The sequence below is a fragment of the Leucoraja erinacea genome, chromosome 16, assembly GCF_028641065.1.
Source record: "Leucoraja erinacea ecotype New England chromosome 16, Leri_hhj_1, whole genome shotgun sequence".
In the NCBI taxonomy this organism is placed as follows: Eukaryota; Metazoa; Chordata; class Chondrichthyes; order Rajiformes; family Rajidae; genus Leucoraja; species Leucoraja erinaceus.
The window spans coordinates 38,435,436-38,460,617 of NC_073392.1; the positions used below are offsets into that span (position 1 = coordinate 38,435,436).

Here is a 25,182-nt window from a genome sequence, read left to right on the forward strand (position 1 = left end):
TGAGCTGGTCATTTCCTAGATGGGTGTGAATGGCAAAAAACAGGAAAGCAGACTATTTCTAAACGCATACCCTTCACAGCGAGTCCGCCATGGTACCCCAGTCTCACCCACCTGCCAGGCAAAGAAAGCGAAGTATGTTAGTGTAGCAAAACTTGAGTATCAGGAGCAGGGAGGTTCTACTGCAGTTGTACAGGATCCACCACAAGTATTGCAGTTTTGGCCAATCCTGAGGAAGGACATTATTGCCATAGAGCTTGCAAGAAGGAACTAAACTGATTCCTGTAGTCACGACCTGAAGAAAGATGGATGACTTTCTTTTTATACAGAAACACAAAGGAGACTGAGAGGGGATCTTATACAAATTACAAAATTCTTTTGGACTGCTAGATGAGATTGCTTGTTGGGGAATCCATACTTTGAGGTTTTCAACAGCTGGAGATTTATGCTCTGCCGAGATTCTTTAAATCCGCTAATCTAATATCGTTCTGAGTAAACACACTAAATTGTTCAACCAACTGGCCACTGTCAGCTGCTTGATAAACTGTCAAATGCTATCACCGAATTAGGCTCAAAATAAGATGATCAATGTTTTATTCAAACTGAAGGCGATGGTTACAGCTTTATTGATCAACTATTGAATGGCGGTGCAGGCTCGAAGTGAAAAATCCTTCCTCCTAATTTTGAGATATTCCTCATAATCAGAACACTGAGCTCTTTCACAAGATAGACAAAACTTGAATTGCAACAACTGGAGAGAAGGTTTAGAGTTCATTGATGCTACAGCTAGAGGGTGTGAATGGCACAACACTCCACCTTCACACATACCCTTCACCGCAGTCCGCCATCCTCCCCCTCACCCACCTCCGCAAACCAGAAGCGGTGTTAACTTGGCTCATTAAAATCTCTTCCACCAAAGTGCAGCCAATCCCGGATATTAGCTTGCAACTGGAACTAAATGTAGTGACCTGGTATTATGACTTTCTTTTAATACAGAAACACAAATCCCCAAGTCAATTACCTAGAAACCTGTACATCTTTGAGTGTGGCAGGAAAACGAAGATCTCTGAGAAAACCCACGCAGATCACAGGGAGAATGTACAAACTCCATACAAACAGCACCCGTGGTCAGGATCGAACCCGGGTCTCTGGAGCTGTATGGCAGCAACTATCCCACTGCGCCACCATGCTGTCGTAAATTTGCTGTATATAAAATAAAAACATAAAATGCTGAAAATACAATTCAAGTGGTCAGGCATCAACTATAGAGAAAGAAAAACAAAGTTAATGTTCAAGTTGTGACATAAAAATTCCAGTTCTGACGAAATATTATCAAAATGAAAGATGCTCTTTTTCTCAGGATCCAAAGATGTTGTCTGGACATGGCAGCAACATTATTGCGCCCCCATGCTTTCTTTGCTTTTATCCCATAAAATGCTTTAAAGATCACCTATAGAGAAAGAAAAACAAAGTGAATGTTCAAGTTGTGACATAAAAATTCCAGTTCTGATGAAATATTATCAAAATGAAAGATGCTCTTTTTCTCAATCCAAAGATGTTGTCTGACATTTACATAATATCCTCCATTTTCTGTTTTATCCCAGGTTTAAAGAATCTGTGGTGTTCGCATTAAACTTGATGTATATGTTTGATAAAATAACAAAGTGAGAAAAACAATAAAGTCGTGAAGAATTTCATTTCAGTAATCGCTGTTAAAGAATCGGAAATGATATATACTTTTGTTCAGTTACTTTTTTGATTTAAGGATTTTTGGAAAGAAATGAAAGCTGATAGGAATGCAATAATTTGGCAGAATTTTCTAACAAAAGATAATCACCATGGAAATAAAGGCTAGAAGAATTATGGGATGGATAACCCCAGGGAGCAATGATGGGCCTTTTCTGTTCCTTTAATCCACATGAATGAATAGATTTAGACATGCAATACAAATTGTTCAAAGTTGGCAGATGGTGTTAACCCCATGGGTGGGATCAACTGTGCTGAAGCAGCCATGGATCTAGTGGGAAAAATTGCAACCATGATATGAGACAATGCCTAACCTGATGAAATGAAATTAGTGTTGGCTATGCAGTTGGTGGAGCCTATGAATAATTGGCATCGAACAGCCTGGGGAGAGACAACAGGAGCTACCTCAGCATCATTAAGTGTCCCTGCTGAGACTTTATCCAAATGATGTTTTCCTCATCCCCAAGGCAGGCTCTTGATCTAAACGTACTATGAGAACAGCCTAATTAAGGTCCAAGATCTAAATACCCATCAATTCTACTGAATAATAAGTAATTGTTTTAAAGATGTCATTACTCTGACATGTATCTATGAAACATTTATCGCAGGTTGCTTCCCTTTATCAGAGTCAATTTATTTGCATAGGTCATTACATAATGTAAACCAATTAAAATAAAATGCGAACATTTATGAAGTAATGAGAAAAGCAATTTATTTCAAAGACTATTGATCACCCATTTAGAACTTGTGAAGCATGTTGATCGATTGATGTGGTCTTGAATTAGAAACTGTATTGCAAAATGTGTTGAAAGCAGGTTGTGCTGTTTTCTAAAATTATTTAATTTATTTTTGCTCTTTGTAAATGATGGGCTGATGGCTATTTGTTATTAAGTCAATCCTAGTTGTGTTCTAAAGGCTAACAATTGTTTTAAAAAATCTCTCCAATGTGGCTTCCATCTATTTCTCCCAGATCACATAAATATACATTAGTAAATTTCTGTTCATAGACATGAAGAAACACATCACAAGATTAAAAAAATAAGGTCAGATTATCCTTAATTGCATATTTATTAATTGACAGACTTCAAAATTAAAGTTTGACTGATAAAGAGGAATTGCAGATTCAGGTTTAAACAGAAGGCAGACACAAAAGGCTGGAGTAACTTAGTCAGGCAGCATCTCTGGAGAAAAGGAATAGGTGCGGTTTCAAGTCAATACCCTTCTTCAGACTGAGAGCCAGGGGAAAGGAGAACGAGAGATATATTGTTCAAGAAGGAACTGCAGATGCTGGAAAATCGAAGGTACACAAAAATGCTGGAGAAACTCAGCGGGTGCAGCAACATCTATGGAGCGAAGGAAATAGGTGACGTTTCGGGCCGAAACCGTTCTTCAGACTGATATATTGATATGTATTGATATATTGATGTATTGATATATACGAGAGGTATATTGTTGCTTTTTGCATATCTTTCATTCCTTCTTCCTAAGTTCCGTCTATATCCGTTCCCCTTTCCCCTGACTGTCAATCTGAAGAAGGGTCTCAACCTGAAACATCACCTCTTTAAGATTAAGGAGTTTGATCTGTACAAGAAAATAAATCCAATACGAGAATAGTGAAGAGGACATTTCTACAGTGGATTCTAAGCTTTTGAGAGAGTTCCATGGTAAATGGTCTCCACCAAGCATCCTGGACTTTTCCAACCACTGCATAATATCACTTCTTCTTCTTCTTGCGTATGGCGTGTACAGCCTGAAGTTGTAGGACAACTTGTACAATATCACTAAGATCGCTTCTCATCCAGCTTTTGCTACAATTTATAGTAAGAAAAAATAGTGTCTGGCTATTGCCAGAAGAAAAAGATGTTCCATGAAGTTAAGCTGTAGAACAGCCTTCAATAAGTTGCCTCTAATTCAATTTTATATATCTAGAAAAATCAAGGATTTCAACTAATTGAAGTTAATTAATTTGATTAACGTTTAGTTTATCAATTTATTAATTTGTATAAAGTTTAGTTTAGTTTATTATTGTCATGTGTACCGAGGTACAATGAAAAACTTTTTGTTGCGTGCTATCCAGTCAGTAAAATGACTACACACGATTACAATACACCACAGTGTAGAGGGTATAATATTTAGTGCATGATAAAGTCCGATTAAAGATAGTTTGAAGGTTTCCAATGGGGTAGGTGGTAAGTCAGAACCACACTCAAGCTGGTGAGAGGGCAGTTCAGTTGCTTGATAACAGTTGGGAAGAAATTGTCCCTGAATCTGGTGCCATGCCTTTTCCAACTTCTGTACCTCTTGCCTGATGGGAGAGGGAATTAAAGGGAGTGACCGGGGTGAGGCTGGTCCTTGATTATGCTGGTGGTCTTGCCGAGGCAGCGGGACGCAGTCAATAGAAGGGAGGTTGGTTTACATGCTGGTCTGGGCAACATCGACAACTCTGTGCCATACCTTGTGTTCTTGGATGGTGCTGTTCTCAAACCATGCTGTGATCAGGCAGCATCTTTGGAGCGAAGGAATGGGTGACGTTTCGGGTTGTTAGGCACTTGCCGAACTTCCTAAGCCTTCTAAGGAAGTAGAGGCATTATCTCAAGGCTATTGATAGAGGAATACAGTTCGTTCAGAGTAATCTTGGCAGCAGCATGGGGTGGAATGTAGGCTGATGTCAGGATAGCTGAGGTGAATTCTCTCAGGAGGTAGCAGAGTCAGCATTTCGCAGTTCGATATTCCAGCTCGCCAGGACTGCCACATCTGAGCACCACGAGGTATTGATTAGAAAGCGGACCCCACTGCCTCTAACCTTGCCCAAAGATGCCATGTGGTTCATCCGGTGAAGGGAGAAGCCCTTGGACAGGATAGCACAGCCAGGTATGTCAGGAGTTGGCCACATCTCAGTGAAACAGATCACACAGCAGTCTCTCAGTTCTCTAAGGTACGTCAGTCTGGCTAAAAGATCATCTTATTTAAAATAATTTAATTGGCATGGTGGAGTGTTATTAATTTGATGACTCTCTTCCAAATGCTTTCACTTTTCATAGGTTTATGAATACAGGTATTTGATTGTTATTTGAAAAACTGATGGTTGTAGCATAAATCTCTTGAGCACTCTGTCAGAACTTATGATGGAACTCTTCTGACAAGAAATTCTTTCCTGCACTTCTGCCATCTTCTACATTCCCAGTGATTTATATTGAATGTCCAAAGCTTTGAATTTAACAACAAATCTTGCATGGAACTTTCTCAAAAGTTCAGACTGCTCAAATTAATTATTTTAACTAATTTAATTATAAAATGGGACTTTGATCTATTTAACATGATTTTCCAGCCTTGTCTGTGCACATTTCTGTGCAATTTAAAAAAAAATGAGCTCTTTGGGTTTTTAACGAAAACTGGTAGCAAGGCCCTTTAATTAAATTTAAATTCTCCTAAATATCATATTGGCATTTAGCAGCGTGTCATTTATTACCTAGAAATAAAATGTAGAATTTTATGAGAATGAAGCTTAATTACATTTTGTAAATCACAGGCTCAAGATATCTGGTTGAACCTTGGTCATATCACCACAGTACTAAATAATAATTTGCTGTTCCCTCTATAAATTCAACCATCCAGTTAAAATGTATTATATGTTTACTTTTGCAGTGTGACTTGCCCGTCTCTTATTTCATTAAATTATTATGATCGGAAATGGAGAAACACTGTTATTTCCAACTTCAGATTCAGTTTAATTGGTGATAGTGACATTTCTCTTTGTTCCTTTTCTCTTCCCAATTTCTCCACCCACTTGAACAGTGAAATTCTATGCACTTTCTACAGAGGTGTGTGGAAAGTAATTACCCTATCAATTATGTTTGAAGTTTTCATTGATATTAGTAAATTAGATTAATTTAGTGCACATAACTATCCTCCACTCAGTTGCACTTTCATAAATAAGTTACCTGACATTAATTGGGAAGATGTCATTGTAGCTTTTGCCATATTTTCTGTTTCCTTTGATTTTTTTTTAATAAAGACTGTTCTATGTGCAAAGATACAGAGTTTAGTGTATATGACATTATTTGGTATGAATCTGATTCCTACTCGTTGGCTGATACATTGCTATCAGTAGAAACAATTGCAGAAGGGTATCGACCCGAAACGTCACCCATTCCTTCTCTCCAGAGATGCTGTCTGACCCGCTGAGTTACTACAGCTTTTTGTGTCTATCTTCAGTTTAAACCAGCATCTGCAGTTCCTTCCTACGCAGAAAATTAAATGTTTTGCTTAAAAAAGGGTTCACTGAAAACAGAATAAAATATACAAACCCATAGTATATTAAATGAAATGTTTGTCATTAAAGTTGAATCACTCAGATAATCAAACATGAGTTCTGCAACATTCATTGTCAATCGTGTAACAACTACGATTTCTGATCAGGCTTGTTAAAACCTTTACAGTTACTTGGATTGAACAAGAAAATCTTGACAGGTGACAATGTATTTTGCTAGTGCTTGATTGAAGGGAGAAATAAACCTTTTTAACAGAGCCTACAGGATTGATTGTAGGCATCACAGCTGAATCTAGTGTAACAAGGATTCTAGTCCAAATGTTTCCTGAAATGTTTGATTCGATCATCATTCCAGCAGCTAAGATGATGATTCTTTTGTTCAAAACTGTTTTTCTCTCCTCAGTCTTTTATGCTTATTATCCAATTATTTTTACTGTACTTAGAAATCTGCCTGTGATTATTATCTCATGAAGGAAAGCAATACATCCAATAGTTTTACCATTATGTCGACAATGAGGTTTGAAACGTGCTTCCTGTAGTATTAATTCTTCTTTATTGAAGCATAAAAATTAAGCCATTCTAATTTCAGCTCAACAAGAACAACCCACTCCAATACAATTATCGTTTCCCCTGTTTCTTGATTAGTATGGGTGTTAGGGGTTATGGGTCGAAGGCAGGAATATGGGGTTAGGAGGGAGAGATAGACCAGCCATGATTGAATGGCGGAGTAGACTTGATGGGCCGAATGGCCTGATTCCGCTCCTATTCCTTATGACATTATGTTCTCTACGAAGTCTGACACCCTTTATTGCTGCATATTATGAAGAAAGGTGATCCATCTAATGGTTTGTCAATTATTTTATTGTCATTGTTTTTTATTTTCAATAAGATGTTCTATCTGTTTTACCTTTATCTCTTAGTCATAGCATCTTAGATTTGTTCAGCACATAAATTGGCCCATTATTATTGTCACATTGATGCAGTGAAAAGCTTCATTTTGCCTGCTATGCAAACTGATCATACATACCAATACCATACATCGATACTCTTGGTTCAAACTCAAGTACAATCGTTTTTAGTTTAGTTTTAGTTTAGTTTATTATTGTCGAAAGCTTTTGTTTGTGCGCTATTCAGTCAAAAAAAAACTATACTTGAATACAATCAAGCAGTCCATAGTGCAAAGAAAAAGGTTAAAGGATGCAACATTTAGTGCAGAGATATAACATTGAAGTCTGGTAAAGTCTGATCAAAAAAAGTTCAACGGCCTTCAATTACGTGGATGGGAGGTCAGGATTACACTCCAGTTGATGAGAGGATTGTTCAGTTGCCTGATAACAGCCAGGAAGAAATTGGTCCTGAATCTGGAGGTATGTTTTCAAACTTCTGTCTCTCCTGCCTAAGAGGAGCGGGGAGAAGTGGGAGTGATCTTGGTGAGGAGACTGGTCCTTGATTGTATTGGTGGACATGCCGTGGCAGCTTGAAGTGTAGATGGAGTTGATGGAAGGAAGGCTAGTTTGTGTGATTTGTCTGGGCTGCGTCCATAACTCTTTGCAATTTCTTGTAGTCTTGGATGGAACTGTTCCCAAACCAGACTGTGATGTATCTTGATAAGATGTTTTCCACGGCGCATCTGTAGAGGTTGGTGAGGGTTGTTGGAGACATGCCGAACTTCCTAAACCTTTTAAGGAAGTAGAGGCATTGGTGTCCTTTCTTGGCCATAGGTTCAATGTGGCTGGTCCAGGACAAATTGCTGGTGACATTTATCCCTGGGAACTTGAAGCTTTTGATTATTTGCACTTCAGCACCATCAATGTAGATTGGGGTATGTGTACTGCTTTGCTTCCTGAAGTCAATCACCATCTCCCTTGTCTTGCTGACATTGAGGGAGAGGTTGTTGTCTTGGCACCAGGTCACTGGCTTCTCAATCTCCTTCCTGTACTCCGTCTTGTCATTATTCAATACCCGGCCCGTTACGGTGGTGTCATCTGCAAACTTGTAGATTGAGTTGGATTGTTATTTGGCTGCACAGTCGTGAATGTATAAAGAGTATAGTGGTGGGGCTGAGAATGCATCCTTGCAGGATATCAGTGTTGAGAATTATCATGGCAGATGATTTGTCAACTATCCTAGAGATAGAGCAAATGGATGATACAAACTGCAGAATATAGTTCTCAGCATTGCAGCCCATTGCCCTTTAGACAAAGCCTGATGACCACAATGGGGTTGAGGTGAATCGAACTGTACTCTAGCTTATGGAAGGATTTTTTTGCCCATTTACACTAATCCTATGTTTGCACGTTGATAGATAGATAGATAGATAGATAGATCCTTTATTGTCATTCAGACCTTACGGTCTGAACGAAACTATGTTGCCTGCAGTCATACACAGAATCAATAATAACAAAACATACAATAAACACCAATTAAACATCCACCACAGTGAGTTCACCAAGCACATCCTCACTGTGATGGAGGCAAAGTCTTAGTTTCCATCTCTTCCCTCCTTGTTCTCCCTCTGCGCTGAGGCGGTCGATCCAGGGGTTGATGCCGCTCTCCAGTCCAGCGACCTCCGTGGTGATGTCGCCGCTGCCTAGCCTTATGCTCCGAACGGGCCACAGTATCAGCTCCGGGCCGCCGCCCCAGCTCCAGGTCGCCGCCCCAGCTCCAATCCTGCATGTCCGCTGCGGGCCGTGCCCCCAGCTCCAGGCCGATGCCCCAGCTCTATCTATGCTTTACCGCGCCAGCTTCTGTTTCGCTGTCAGGTCCCGCCGTCTCCGCTCCGGGCCGCTGCCCCACCTTAAATCCTGCAGTCTTGTATCCGATTCCACCACTTTCCGCTGGCTCCGGGCCCCGTGCATCAGCCCCAGGCCGCCGCCGAAAGCCAGAACGCCGCACCAGCAAGTCGGGCCATCTTCTGTGCACGGCCAGCCTCAATTGGTAAGTCTGGCTGGCTCTGCCTCCGGAGCCTCGGGGTCGGTTGGAGGCCGCCCAGCTCCGCCATTAGGCCTCAGCGCAGACGGAGGCAGAGAAGGGGGATACGACATAGTCGCTTCCCCCGAAGGAAAGACAGAGAACATGTTGCCTTAACACAACCCAACAAACTAAAAAACTTAACCCAAGACAAAAAAAAAAACAACAGAAAAAAGTAAAGACAGACGGACTGCAGGCGAGCCGCAGCTGTTAACAGCGCCGCCACTTCCGGATTCTATCTATGCTTTACCTGCTTAAATGTTTGTCTAGGTGCCCCTTAAATGTGGAAATTGTATCTGATTCCACCACTTTCTCTGGCTGTGCATTCCAGATAACAGACATCTTCTGTGCAAACAATTTTCCTCAGATCCCCTTTAAAACTCCGACCTCTTATCTTAAAAAAATGCCTTTTTGTTTTTGACTTCCCTAACTTGGAAAAAAGATTTTGACTATCTACCTGATTTAAGTCTCTGGTATCTTATAAGCTTTCATCGGGTCACCTCTGCTCCAGGACAAACAAACCCAGCGTATCTAATCTCTCCCAATAACTAAAGTCCTCCATTCCAACTATCCAATCCAACTAGTGGCACTCTCTCCAGTGCAATCACATCCTTCTTGTACTGCATGTAAGTGCAGTCTTACCAACGGTTAGTGAAGTTGCAACATAACATCCCAACTATACTATCCTTTGACAAAAAATGTACATCTGCTGGAGGAACTTAAGAGTTTCAATAGTGTTAACTTGTCATAAGTACCAGATATGATCCCGAACAACGAAAGTCTAATTTGTAGCAGTTTTACGGGCACATTAGACACAACAACTAATAAATTATCAGTTAATCTAGGTAAATTGGACGACGAGAGTGCTAAAATACGAAGTATGGAGAGCAACCATTGCAGTGCAAAACCCGAGTGGTTTGGTGCTGAGGTGGGTCCGAGTGTGTCCTTTGTAAATATTCCTCTAACTCTTCCTTTGAAGCTTTGACCTTTCCACTGTTTTCTTGACTAAACATTCTTTTAACAAATTTAAATGGATCCCTATAAAACGCTGACCTGACTCGCTCCTCCTTTTCTCTCTTCCTCCAAAGGTGTTCTGCCCTCCTTAATATTGCTAACCGATTTCTTAACTCTTCTTGCAAAACATTAATTCCCTCTCTCTCTCATCAACTGTAGACTTCCTCCACTGCTTTCTCAACGGTCTCCTCTCCTTCACTAATCTCTTGATTTCTCCCTCGTCTAGGTCTAACCACCTGTCGAGCCTGCACCTTATTTTTCTCAATAACATCGAACATGTCCGCACCATATTGATAAATTAACTGCCCCATCTTATCTAACTTGTTTTCCACTGTCCCTTTCAGACTATCTAGCGCCTTTACCAAATCTATATTAACAGTTTCCCATTCCTTCCTTTCACTTGCCCTCGGCCATTTAACTCTAGGTTGGAGCCCACTGTTCTTCTCCCTGACTGACAGATTAACCTCGCCACCACCTACATTCCCCTCTACAGCGCTTGTTCCCTCAGCATCAGTAACAGGGGCAATGATATCCTGCAAACCGTGATTTTCTACCTGTCGCTGGACATCATTCGACTGACTTGACTGACTTCTCAAGAAGTGCTGCTCAATGCGATTTCCCTGCACTCCCACTGACAAGCACTACTTATTTCCTTGATGTATTCTGAGGCCCTTTTTATGTGCTTACTTTCTGCTTACAATTTACTGTAATTTTGGACTTGGATCCCAATGTGTCTCAGTTCAGAAACACCCCTTTATGCCCTACCATTTACTGCTTTGGTTCTACCCATATTTGACTTCCCGAAATGCATTATTAGTCAGGATTAAATACCATCTGCCCATGCTCAACCCAAATTCCTAGTAAATCTACATCATCCTGTAAACTTGGGGGTTTTATTTCTCTCTATTTACTAATGTTCTCTATAAATTCAAACATTACTGAAGCCAATAATTAAATAGAATGACGAACACCATGCCTTTTAATCACATTAACCAGTGAAATTATAAAAGGAAGAGAAGATCTCATAATGTTTGAGATTACAATATTTATGAAAGAAAATATTCAGGTTATAAATATTTTTAACGGTGAAAATGTGTTCAAGATACATGAGAGAACTAATCCGCTTTGTATACATTACTGTAGTTTGTGTATTTTTCTAACAGTGATGTAACATCATACACATTAGAAAACCTAGTTCCTTTTTTGTTGACTTTTGATTTTATTTTCTTAAAAGCCAACAACTGTTGATATAGTTTATAATTTTTGATTACACATGGACATTTTTGAGATTTTCTTTAAATCAAACTCCTCTGAAAGTAAATCTGGAGAAACAATTTCTGCCATCTGCTTTCCTCATTTACCGCGTCTTGTACTTACGAGACTGCCGGAATATGTTGACATGTATCTCGTCGCAATAGCTCTGCTGCTCAGCATTTACTGTCACTCCAGAAAACTTCAGTTCCACATCAAATCTTCGGAGAGACCATACCTGTCTACTGAAATGCCTGTTTTCATCTAATTGAGATTGCCGTCATCCCTAATGGCAAAACCTACACTGGAAGTTAATCTTGTTTGTAGCATTCAATACCTTGATCCCAGCATATTTGATGACATGATTCCGGTATCTCCAATGGAGTTGGATTGGTAGAGATTGAAAGAGCCTTCAGTATTTGACCATGTTGGGATGAAGAGCTTGACTAACAGATAAGACATACTGTAATAGGCAGATTTTCTAAGTCCTTACATGCACAGCCATCTTATCATGTCAAATAGATTCGGATTCAGATTCAGATTCAGATTCAAACTTTATTGTCATTGTGCAGTGTACAGTACAGAGAAAAATGCAGTTTGCATCTCTCCTGAAGAGCGAACATAGAATATGAGCAATAAATATATATACGTACATACAGTCGTAGTAGTGCAATTTTTTCTGGGGGAAAGAGTGTCCGGGGGGTGTGACTGGCAATCACCGACATACAGAGTTAAGTAATGTAACAGCCAGGGAAGAAGCTATTCCTGGACCTGCTTGTCCGGCAACGGAGAGACCTGTAGCGCCTCCCGGATGGCAGGAGGGTAAACAGACTGTGGCTGGGGTGAGAGCCCATATAGATATAGGAAAGTCACGAATGGTCAATCTACAAATCTCATCTTGCAAGATGGAATTATGTTGCAAGAAGTATTTGTAGAATGAGTTGGAATGGGAGATTATGAATGATATAGTTTAGTGTAAAGATACAGCGTGGCAATAGCCCCTTCTGCCCACCGAGTCAACGCCAACCAACAATCACATGTGCCTTAGTTCAGTGTTATCCCACTGTGCTACCTTATACACTGGGGGCAATCTATAGAAGTCAATAAACCTACAAACCTGCACATCTTTGGAACGTGGGAGAAAACCGAAGCTCCCAGAGAAAAACCATACGGTCACCAGGGGAACGTATAAACTTCATACAGACAACACCTGTAGTCCAGATTGGTTCTATGCCATCCTAGATTGAAAATTGCCGGGTAGAAGAATGTAGATTGTAGGATTGGCAGATTTGCAGCTGGAAACTAAGAGAAGGATGAGAGTAAATATGTAAATAAGGACTTTAGAGATACAGTGCAGAAACACCGAGCCGGCTCCGACCAACAATCTCCCTGTACAGTAGCACTATCCCATACACACTAGGGACAATTTACAATTTTACCGAAGCTAATTAACCTACAAACCTGTACATCTTTGGAGTGCGGGAGAAAACTGGAGCACTTGGTGAAAACCCACGCGGTCACAGGGAGAACGTACAAACTCCGTACAGACAGCACCTGTAGTCAGTATCAAACACCGGTCTCTGGCGCTGTAAGGCAGCAACTCGACCGCTACACCAATGTGTCACCCCCATCGCCAAATTTGATAATCATCAAAAAATGTTTATTCCTATACTTAAACAAGACAGCCTAATTTTAATGCATCTTATAAACACATAGAAAGTGTAAAAAAAAAAACTAACATTAGGTAAATTTCTTCTTTTGATGTGCAGCATCCTTTAAGAGAAAATCTTAGCCAAGTCTTTTCTGATTTGATTTTTTTTAAAGAGTAGCTTCTTCCAAGTACATCCTACTTAAAATAAGATAAGAACTAGCTGCAGTTTTAAATAAAAAGCTTAAAAGCCCCGAAGCTCTGGAGTATGCTATGATATGGTATGGATTTATTATTGTCACATGTGCTGTCTAGTGCTGCTGTCTAGTTAAATCATACTATGCATGTGTACAATCGAGCTATACACAAGGACAACTGGTATTGTAAAGTGAAAATACCAGAGTGCAAAACATTGTGCTGCAGTATTATATCATTAGAGCTATGAGGAAAGTGCAAATAAAAAAAAGTGCAAGGGCTGCAGTGAGGTAGGTTGGGAGATCAGGTCTACACCCTTAGTTTATGAGAGGACCATTCAGTAGTCTGATAACAGTGGGAGCACAGTGTATTTTCTGCCCAGCAGGAGAAGAGGGAATGACTGGGGCATAAATTGCCCATCCCTGAGGCAGCATGAAGTGTAGATGGAATTGATGATGGCTTTCTTCAGGTTAGTTTAGTGTGGAAACTGGCCCTTCACCACCGAGTCCGCACCAACCAGCGACCACCTGTGTAGGATATACACTAGGGACAATTTAAAGAAGCCAATTAACGTACAAACCTGCACATCTTTGGAATGTGAGAGGAAACCGGAGTACCCGGAGAAAACCCACTCATTTACAAGGAGAACATACAAAGTCCATACAGACAACATCTGTAGTCAGTATTGAACCTGAGTCTCTGGCGCTGTAGGGGAGTAGCCACTGTGCTATTTCTGTGATGGACTGGGCTAAATCCACAACTCTCTGCAATTTTTTGCAGTTTGTGGCAGGACTGTTGCCGTACCAAGTTGTGATACATCCCAATAGGATGCTTGCTCCTGTGCACCTGTAGTAGTTGGTAAGAGTTATTGGACACATCCTAAACTTCCTTAGTCTTCTGAAAAAGTCCTTGGTATGCTTTCTTGACCATTGCTTTAATGTGATTGCTCCAGACATATTGTTGGTGAGTCGGAAGTAGGGTCTCAACACGAAACATCACCTATTCCTTTTCTCAGAGATGCTGCCTGGCCCGCTGAGTCACTCCAGCTTTTTGTGTCTATCTTCATATTGTTGGTGATATTGAAGCTACCATCTTCAATTCGGCATCATTAATGTTGACTGGAGCGTGTACACCATCTCGTTTCCTGGAGTCAATAACCTGCTCCTTTGTATTGCTGACATTGACGGAGAGATCGCTGGCTTGACACTATGTTTCCAAGCTCTCTATTTCATTCTGTACTTTGTCTCGACAATACTTGAGATCCAGCCTACTGCAGAATGTAAGTTACAAAAATCCAAGTTAGGCTGTCAGATTCAGCCATTGCACGATCAGAGACAGAGTAAGGCCTCTATTTGCTTTGGCAGTACATTGACCTCAGAATGGAAAAATGCTGGATGAGTTCCTACATTACACACGGGCTATCCTTGTGAACAGCTTGAGACTGGCACACAATAGAAATGGAATTGAGACTTCCAAACCTGAATAACCATTGCCAATTTTGTGATGGGTGTGTGATAGCCTGCCAAATCTAACAATCTACGTAAGTATATAAAGTATAACAGATAGTATAATTCATGAAAAACTCTTGGTAAATGATATTGTATTGGCCTCAATTGATGCTTGAAGCATGTAAGACTGTGAAATTTATTTTGAAGAAGTAAAATTTAACCCGAAACATCACCCATTCGTTCTCGCCAGAGTTGCTGCCTGTCCCACTGAGTTACTCCAGTATTTTGTGTCTATCTTCGGTTTAAACCAGCATCTGCAGTTCCTTCCTACACAAATTTATTTGATCGTTTGACTGCAGGAAATACCACCCCAAATTCAACAGTTAACTTTGTTTTAGATCCATTCATCCAGTGCAAAGTAATTTATCTTAGTCAAGCTGAAGTATCAGAAGAGAAAGAACATTGTGCCAATTTATTAATTTAACCTGTGTCTATAGATTCATTTTTTGTTCCAAGATTAACTAGATTCTTCATGTATCCCAAGACTCTCTATATTTTAGCAAGAGTCAAGAGTGTTTTATTGTCATACTAGACCAAGTGGGACCCATTGGATACCTGTCACATGGGAGGCCTGGTCCCCCAAGGCAACCTGTTCCCCTTTCTCCAACACAACCCGTTCCCCCAGCGCAATATTCCAGCACTCACCCATAGCCGGGCAGGACCACTCTCCATGCAGCGGAGGGCCGGCCGATCGTGGCTTCCGCTAGGGGAAGCCCACCCACCCGCGTGACAGACGATCAGGCGGGGTAGATGGAGAGGAGGTCGTCCCCCATGGTGGCCAGAGATCGCCAGGTGGGATCGGGATCACTAGCGAGGAAAAGGCGTCACGATTCCCCTGAGTCTCTGCGGTCGACAGAGGAATCGCAGGTCTCCATAGACAGCCTATCGCAGAGGGAGTAATGGCTGCCCGGGCCACCTTCCCATCATGCTGCCCCGCACACTCACCCACGCCCACACGATGATAATGACCGCCGCCATGTTCTAGAACTTCAAGGACCCCAGCAGAGCGCGCAGCACGACCTGAGCAGTGGTTTTTAAAACGCTAAGTGACAAATTTAAAGAAATGAAAGTTAAGAAGCCAAGAAGTACAGAAGACATAACAGGGTGATGTCACTCGCAGGCAGTCAGGCCCATTGTGACATCATCAGCGAGACCATCTCGTTTATTTTCTAAGTTATTCGAGATTTGTGAACATTGCCATAACTAACTCGAGAAATAATGCATGAGATTTTCAGATTAGGCGATTTTTGACATTTATGGCGTAAATCTCTATCGGAATATGTAAAAATGTCACCGTTAGTGCGTCATGTTTTTGAGGAGATGTGAAACTCACACAAGCATCACACAAATAAATACAAATCCAAGATCAGAGTTTTATAAGTATAGAGATAGATAGATGTCTCAGTTAGAACAATGAAATTCGTACTTACAGCAACATAACAGAATTTGTAAACATAGTACACTGTAAACAATATAATAAATGAGAAAAAAAAGTTCAGTGTGTATATATATACAAACACGCATACGTACACATAAAAAACAAACAAATAATAATAGTGCAATAATAGTCTAGATAGTTCAGTGCTTTTTTTAAGTTGTTGTGTTTAATAGCTTAACGTCTGTAGGGAAGAGTTTCTTCCTCAACCTGGACGTTACAGGTTTCAGGTTCCTCTACCTTAGCACATGAAACTTTGCAGTTAGAATAGGTTTTAGGTAGAAGTTCCTGCTAATTATTGGAATTTCTAGTTTTGATAATCAAAAAATGAATGCACTAGACTAGGGGGAGAAATTACTAAAGTGCTTAACTCTTACTGCATTTTGGCTTCTAATTTGCTTTTCAAGTCCTCAAACAGTCAGAGGAGCATTGATTAGAATGTCATTAGTCATGGATAATATTTCAGGACCTATCACTTTACAATCTTTCACTCTCTATGACATTGTTTCAGGATCTAAAGCCGCTTACATCAATCGCACAAAAGAACTGGAGAGATGTTTGTCTCTCACTATGGCGACCTCATTCCGCCCTGTTTGTGTACTGATACATTATAAGTGTCTAATGTTTCTGAATATCATCAAAGTGGGTTGTGGACATTGCCACACCAATTTTAAACTTAACACTGGCATTAGGTCTGTGAAATGTTACACTTAATTGACGGTCAAAGCATTTCACAGATTTTACCTGCTAGTTTATTAAAAAAATGATGTGTTGTGTGGCTCATTGAAGCAAGTAGAGGGAATGTATAATTAACATGAAGAAATCTCTTGTCAGAAACTCAACATTAGAACATGTCAAACAGAGGATTATTTGGACAATTAAATGTTTAACATTTTAAAAATGTTTGATGTTGTGAAAGTACAAAGTTACTCGACACTTTGAAGCATTGATGAATTCAAAATTGTTGTGGATTTTAAATGTGCTTATATATTAATCCTTCAATTTTTTAAAGCATTTCTCTGGTTTACAAAATATATAAATACAGCAGTAACAAGTACAGTGCTGGGAGATTGTTGCGATTGTATAACACCAAACTAATTTTGGAATCTGATTTGGCAATTATAAGTTATTTTGCAAGAATAAAATGTTGTTAATATTAAAGCATTATAATTCACATCTCTTTCTCAAAACTGATCAGAGCATCTAAGAGTAACCATTCAGAACTTCATTTAAATGTGTGCATATCTATAGTTAAACTGTGAGCTTCCAACCTATAGCTCTGCACTCCAATTAGTTCCAACTCAGTGTGAAACCGGCAGCATTTTCCCATTGGATAGTTTCTAAGAGTGATATATTGATGGGGATATTTTATGAGGTCACTTGTTTGGCTCAACCAGTGAATTCATTTCAACCATCTTTAATTGACTGATAGCTGCAGTAATGGAAGATTAGTGAAAGCAGGCCGTAATGTTTTTTTAAATGGCCCTTTTTCATTTTATATATTGTCTTATTACCAGAGGATTATATTCTTAGCTACTTCTTGAGACTAAATCGCATAGCAGGAAGGATATGGCCACTGCTTTTCCTTTATCCTATGTACGGTGAAAAATTTAGCATTGTTTTAATGTGTCGGAAGGAACTGCAAATGCTGGTTTAAACCGAAGATAGTCACAAAAAGCTGGAGCAACTCAGCGGGACAGGCAGCATTCCTGGAGAGAAGGAAGGGTGATGTTTCGGGTAGAGACCCTTCTTCAGACTAGTTTGGGAAAGGTGGGGGGTTCCATTCCTTCTCTCCAGAAATGCTGCCTGTCCTGCTGAGTTACTGCAGCTTTCCGAGTCTAGCATTGTTGTAATTTTGTTTCACCTCAATTTTGTGAATTTTACCTGATACGTTTTCGAATATATTACAAATTATTCCAGTTTTAAATCCCACAATAGAAAAAGTTAAATAAAACAGATTTTTAATCAACTTAGTGTAATTTATTTTCAAATACAGCGGTAATAACTAATAATAATTCCTTTTCATTAACAAACAGGAGGATGGCAATTGATCCAACCTGCTTTGAAATTCAGATCCATAAAGTTAAAAGGTTGATCCATGTTGATCAATATATGTTGATCCAATGTACCACTCAGCAGGGCTGCCAACATTGGGTGAGAGTTGGGAGTGAGAAATTGCGAGAGACCAATCCCGAGGGGGTATAGTGACCAGGGGGGAGGGGTGTCCCCCTCCCATTGGTACGGAACATTTGCATTTTTCAGCTTGAAATTGTGCAATATGGTGCATACTGTAGCGAGTCTTTTAACTTACACTTGAATGCAATATATATGCTTTAAATTGGATTGGAGCCTTTTTGAAAGGGGGGAGGCTGTGCGATCACTGATCACTGGCCTTGGGGGTACCCGGTGAGGGAGTGGAGCAACCGAGTGGGGAGAGGGTGTGGAAGAAGGGTGTCCCCCCTCCCAGGGTAGGAACTTTTTGAAATTTGATGTATTAAAATCATGTTTTAGTGCACTGTAGAAGTATGATTTCAATGTTTTTTGTATGATGTAATTTTAAGAGGTAACTTTTTAAGGGGTAACTTTATCCACACAAAGGGTGATGGGTGTATGGAACAAGCTGCCAGAGGAGGTAGTTGAGGCAGGGACCATCCCAACATTTAAGAAAAAGTTAGACTGATACATGGATAGGACAGGTTTGGAGGTATGGACCAAAAGCAGGTAGCGTAGCTGGGACATGTTGGCGGGTGTGGGCAAGTTGCGCCGAAGGGCCTGTTTTCACACTGTATCACTCTATGACTACATTATACCTCCACCATGCATGAATGCTTCAAAATCAAGTGATCGAGTTTTATTGCCATATACTCAAGCATAGAAACATAGAAAATAGGTGCAGGAATAGGCCATCGGCCCTTCGAGCCAGCACTGCCATTCAATATGATCATGGCTATTCATCTAAAATCAGTACCTCTTTCCTGTTTTTTCCCCATATCCCTTGATGTCGTTAGCCCCAAGAACTAAATGTAACTCTCTCTTGAAAACATCCAGTGAATTGGCCTGCACTGCCTTCTGTGGCAGAGAATTCCACAGATTCACAACTCTCTGTGTGAAGAAAGTTTGTTCTCATCTCAGTCCTAACTGCCCCCCCCCCTTTATTCTTAAACTGTGACCCCTGGTTCTGAGCGCCCCCAACATCGGGAACATTTTTCCTGCAGTTACAGTAAGTGAAAATCTAGCAGGCAAGCAGGATGCTTTCACCAACCACCCCCATTTGAAGTCCACTATCTTCCACCGTTTCTACCCAGTGCTTGGTACTTACTTCCAGCAGCCACTGGTTGTCCTCCAGGATGCACCGAGCCGCAGCCTGATCCATGCCGGTCACCTGGGCGAATTCGGCACAGAGACTCTCACGGCAGCGGCGCAACGCTTCGACGCCTCCGACGGCCCGGGACTCTTGCACTGAGGTTGCTCCATGACCGGAGCTGCAGTGAGCGACTCGCCAGCCCGGAAAACACTCTCCAGCCCCGCTCCCCGTCCGCATCTGTCCCCGCCGCTGCTTCCGCTTCCAACACCCGCGGCCCATGCAGTTGATATGAGTTTTGAAATTTTCGTTGATCACAGAATTTCTCACAACAGAGCGAGAGAAATTTGTGATCAGCGTGAGAATTTGGTGAAATGCGTGATTCTCACGCTCAATGCATGGGAGTTGGCAGCCCTGCCTCTCTCTCCCCTCCCTCTCCCTCTCCTCTCTCTCTCCTCTCTCTCTCCCTCCCTCTCTCTCCACCTCTCTCTCTCTCCTCTCTCTCTCTCTCCTCCCCTCTCTCACTCTCCTCCTCTCTCTCTCTCCCCCTCTCTCTCTCTCCCCTCCCCCCCTCTCTCCCTCCCCCCCTCTCTCTCTCTCTCCCTCTCTCTCTCTCTCTCTCTCTCTCTCCCCCTCTCTCTCTCTCACTCTCTCCCTCTCTCTCTCTCTCCCTCTCTCTCTCCCCTCCTCTCTCTCTCTCTCTCTCCCCCTCTCTCTCCCACCTCTCTCTCTCTCTCTCTCTCTCCTCTCTCTCTCTCTCTCTCTCTCTCTCTCTCTCTGTCTCTCTCTCTCTCCCTCTCTCTCTCCCTCTCTCTCTCTCTCTCTCTCTCTCCCTCTCTCTTTCTCTCTCCCTCTCTCTCTTTCTTTCTGCTCCTCTCTCTCTCTCTCTCTCTCCTCTCACCTCTCTCTCTTCCCCCCTCTCTCTCTCCTCTCTCTCTCTCACCTCCCCGCCATTTCTCCCTCCCACCTCACTCTCCCCCTGGCTCTCTCCCCTCCCCCTCTCTCTTTCTCCTCTGTCTCTCTCACCTCTTTCTCTTTGCCCCCCCATCTCTCTCTCTTTCCCCTCTCCTCTCGCTCTCTCTTTTGCCACCCACATCTCTCCCCTCTCTCTCCCATTCTATCCTACCCTCTCCTCCCTCTCCGCCCCCTCTCTCTTCCCTCTTTCTCCCCTCTCACCCTCTCTCTCTCTTCCCTCCTCTCTCCCCCCTCTCCGACCTCCACACTCTCCCCCCTCTCTCTCCCCCCTCCCTCTTCTCTCTCTCCATTCACGCCTCCTCTCTCTCTCCCTCTCTCTCCCCTCTCCCCCCCCTCTCTCTCCCCCCCCCACTGTCTCCCTGTCTCTTTCCCCTCTCTCTCTCTCCACCTCCCTTTGAGAGTCTGTCCCTTCGACACAGAGACTCTCGCGGCAGCGGCAGCGGCTTCCGGAGCACTCCATGGCCGGAGCTGCAGCGAGCGACTCGCAGCGCTGCAAATGCTCGACAGCGCCGCAAACACTCGCAAGTCCCGGCTCCCCGCATCTGTTCCCGCCGCTGGTTCTGCTCCCATCCCTCCCGCAGCCCCAGCTCTCCAACACCCACGGACCATGCAATTTATCCGAGTTTTGACATTTTCGTTGATCACAAAATTTCTCACCACTGAGCGTGAGAAATATCTGATGAGCGTGAGGGCGTGAGGGTTTGCTTGAGGGCGTGAGTCTCACGCTCAAAGCGTGAGAGTTGGCAGCCCTGCACTCAGTGACATATTGAAAAGCTGTTTATTTGATGTTACATATTAAATGACGAGGATATCAACATAGGGTCATAATATACTGTCATCTACAAATCCACCAACAACCTAAGTTGATTCAAAGGAAGGGAAGAACTGCAGATGCCAGATTAAATCGAAGAGAGACGCAAAAGGCAGGAGTAACTCAGTGGGACGGGCAACAAGATGCTGCCTGGCCTACTGAGTTACTCCAGCATTTTGTGTCTATCTTTGATTCAATGGAAGGCAGTTTCCAAATGCTTTATTTGTTATTATGGTGTGAAAATGGTTGCATTTCTATATAATGTAGTGAGTTTCAATGAATGCAAACGTTATTAAATCATGGGATTGAAGTGTTTGTCTCACTGAGCTTCACGGAGGGGATCTTTGGATTAAAATGAATTTATTATCTTGCAAACAAAACAATCGATGGTGAGCAAATCGTTCCAGCTAAATGATCAGGAATCACCAGAAAGTGTAATGGTATTTCTACTTGTTAGGATAGCTGTAAATTTGTGACAGATATGTTTGTAGGTATGTAAGCATTTTTGAAAGGGTCAGAAACTGCAGTTAAGGTAAGAAAACCTCAAACACTGTCAGTATTCTCAAGGGGATTTGCTCTTACATTTATTCACTTTTTGTTTAGGTCAGAGGTCATGAAGTTTCAATTCCTTCAAGCAAATCCGTCAGAGGCGAGGTCTCCTCATGCATTATACGAATGGAAGGGGTGTTTACCTGTGCATCAGGAACGCAGATCACTGACAGGCGATACAGAAGCTTCAGCTTATAATGGTAAGAATATTTAGAGGATTAGAAAATCTACAAAGTGTTATTTGATGCAGATGGACCTTTATTTCTTCTCATTTATTTGCCACGTTTACATAATTTACTTCATTTCGATTTACTATTTCATTTCCAATTTAGGTCTTTCATTTGCAATTTTATTAGGACCATTTATGATGGAGGTTCTGATTGTTATCAACATACTGTAGAAGTCTAACATCCTACTGGTTAGGTCTAGAATTAAAACCACACTCAACAGTCTACATGTTGTCGTCTAACATGTCACATTACCTGGAGAGAACCATAGGCAGGTTGGATATAAAATGTGTAGGAAGGGAAATGCAGATGCTGGTTTACATCGAAAATAGACACAATATGCTGGAGTAACTCAGGGGGACAGGCAGCATCTCTGGAGAGAAGGAATGGGTGACGTTTCCAGTCGAGACCCTTCTTCAGACTCAGTCTCAGCATTATGGATTATAAAATGTTAGGCGAGTTTATAACCTCACAGTTGTTCTGTCCTCATTTAACTTTCCAAATTCCATCGCTTCACACTTATCTGAATTCCATCTGACATCGCTTTGTCTATTTGCCTAGTTGATCTAAGCCGTGTTGTAACCTTAAACGCCCATCTGCATTGTCCACCACATCACTAGGTTTAGTGTCATCTGCCAACTTTCTAATCATGCCACCTACATTCTCATCCAAACTGTTAATATGTGTGACAAAAAACAGGGAATCCAACACCAATTCCTGCAACACACCATTGTCATAGGCTTACAGTCTGAAAACGACTCCTTCTTGGTGGGTCTTTAGTCAGAGGGTGGTAAATCTGTGGAATTCTTTGCCACAGAAGGCTGTGGAGGCCAAGTCAGTGGATATTTTGAAGGCAGAGATAGATAGATTCTTGATTAGTACAGATGTCGGATGTTATGGGGAGAAGGCAGGAGAATGGGGTTAGGAGGGAGAGATACATCAGCCATGATTGAATGGTGGAGTAGACTTGATGGGCCAAATGGCTACTCCTATTCCTTATGACCTTATGAGCCTCTGATTCCTATCACCAAGTCACAATTCCAAATTCACCAAATTCACTACAATTCCAAACTAAGCACAAACAGTTGCTTCAGTATCTCTATTACTAAAAGTCTGATCTTGATCACTTCCTGTTGTTCAGTGTATTGATTTTAGAAAAAACGCTGCCATTTACGACTGTGATTTTTGGCCATCTTACTCAGTGTCCCCCTCCGCTGCGCAGGACAAGAGGATTTTTCCCATTGATTAAAAATTAAAGAGTTATTAGTGTTTAAAAAATGTTGAGGATCTCTCTCCTGAAAGCCACACCCCTTCCGGAGGGACTATAAAACCCGGAAGTGTTGAGTGCCTCAGTCAATCTCTGCAAGATGGGGGAGCGAGGGTCACGTCTCTCAGTCTGAGCTGTGAATAACACTGAGCACATGTCTACTAAACTTTGAGTGCCCCTAATGTGGTTTGAAAATGTAGTTTGAAAATGCCTCAGTGTTTTTTGCTTTGAAAATGCCTCGGTGTTGCTTTTGCTTTGAAACTGACTCATTGGAAAGTGGTTGGTATTCCCTCTGCTTTGAAAGTGCCTCATTGGAAAGTAGTTGGTGTTGCCTCCTTTATAATTAAAAGTCTAATCTTGCCCGCTTCCTGTTTGCGCTGTATGTTGATTTTAGAAAAAACGCTACCACGTATGGCTGTGATTTTTGGCCATCTTACCCAGAGTCCCCCACCGCTCATCAGGTGCCGAGGTCCCATCGATGAAAAATTAAAGAGTTATTAGTGTTTAAAAAATGTTGAGATTTTCCTGTCAATCACGCCATGAAGGCCACACCCCTTCCTGTGGGTTGGGGGAGGTACTATAAAACTGGGAAATGTGGGCGTGGCTCAGTCTCAGCAAGATGGGGAAGGGAGAGGTCACGACTCTGTCTTTAGTGGCCTTGCACCCTGCTTGAAGTGGCATGACACTGCACTTGAATTTGGTGGCCTTGCACGCTGCTTGAAGTGGCATGAAACTGCACTTGAATTTGGTGGCATTGCACCCTGTTTGAAATGGAATTTCAAGGAATAGCCGTGAGTCAACTGCTAGCCCACCAGCCGTGAGTGAGTGAGTTGCCAGCACAACAGGCTTGAGTGACTGAGCCGCCTGCCCAAAAATTCATTTGGCCACAATGTCCATACTAGCCCTCTGGAAACCAGTCCCTTCAGCCCACAATGCCCATACTAGCCCTCCAGAAAGCCCCCACCCCCCACTGCCCACCAATATTGGAATTGGTGGAGAGGCGGAATATTGCATTGGGGGACCAGCCCTCCCATGTGAACATGGGACCCAACGGGTCCCACTTAGTCTAGTAAAATATATAACCTTATATAACCTTATAATTGTACATGATAACTCGCATGTCACGAATAAAAAGGTGTAAGATATATCAGTGAGTCAATATTTCTTATATTCTGACTAAAGGTTTGCAAAGGAACGCCAAAGGTCAAACTGTGTGATAGACAATGTTTTATCTAATTGGCTAGCTTACTCTGTGTCCCATGTCTCACCTTCCAAACCAGACTACCAGGCAAACAAAATCTATTCTAAGCTCATTCACAGTCAACTTTAGAAACCACTTGCAATGGTGCAAACAAAAGCCAAATCAAATGCAAATCAGAAATGCATATGGAGTAGATTACAACAAATAAACATTTGTACAACAGCTTGTGATGTTTTTTGCTGCAGAAACACAGGCATTATACCATACATGAAATGGATCTCATAATATTTTTATTTCTTAAACAAGATAAAATTCAAAGGCATGTGCAAACTATGTTCAATATAAATGTTATTAATGAAGAGTACCAGATTCTACTATGTTTATTACTCAACTGTAAAATGCAGTTTGTTTAATTATATTTTGTTTAAAGCTTTGCTGAATATTCAATCCATTTTGACCTTTGGCATTCCTGTGCAAACTATACAGAATATAAGGAATAATTGCTCACTGATAGTTCTTGCATAATTTCATTCTTGTCATGCGAGTTATGTACAATTATCAGGATATCCTATTGTATTTTGACTGTTTGTGCTAAGCTTGGAATTGTGGTGAATTAAAGCTCGTAACTTTATATGTCAAAACATCAAAGACAAGAGACTTTGGGAACATTTTGAAAACTTTCAATTTGCAAGTACTTATAAATAGTTAATATTTTTATACATATTTATTTTTTAAAGATAACCATCTCAACGTTTCCATAGAAATGAACAGTGGGATCACACTGAAGTGTTGCTACAGTTTTGCAAGTTTAAATGAT

The 25,182-nt window shown here is 41.6% G+C and overlaps 1 protein-coding gene across 2 annotated transcripts in view; it reads left to right on the forward strand.

Annotated features, from left to right (window-relative positions):
- efcc1 (EF-hand and coiled-coil domain containing 1) overlaps positions 1 to 25,182 on the forward strand; it is a 92,819-nt gene that overhangs the window by 45,941 nt on the left and 21,696 nt on the right. For both annotated transcript variants that reach the window (XM_055648202.1, XM_055648203.1), the window contains exon 2: positions 21,725 to 21,870. In XM_055648202.1, the coding sequence (XP_055504177.1) occupies positions 21,725 to 21,870 (146 nt within the window). The remainder of the gene's footprint in view (positions 1 to 21,724; positions 21,871 to 25,182) is intronic.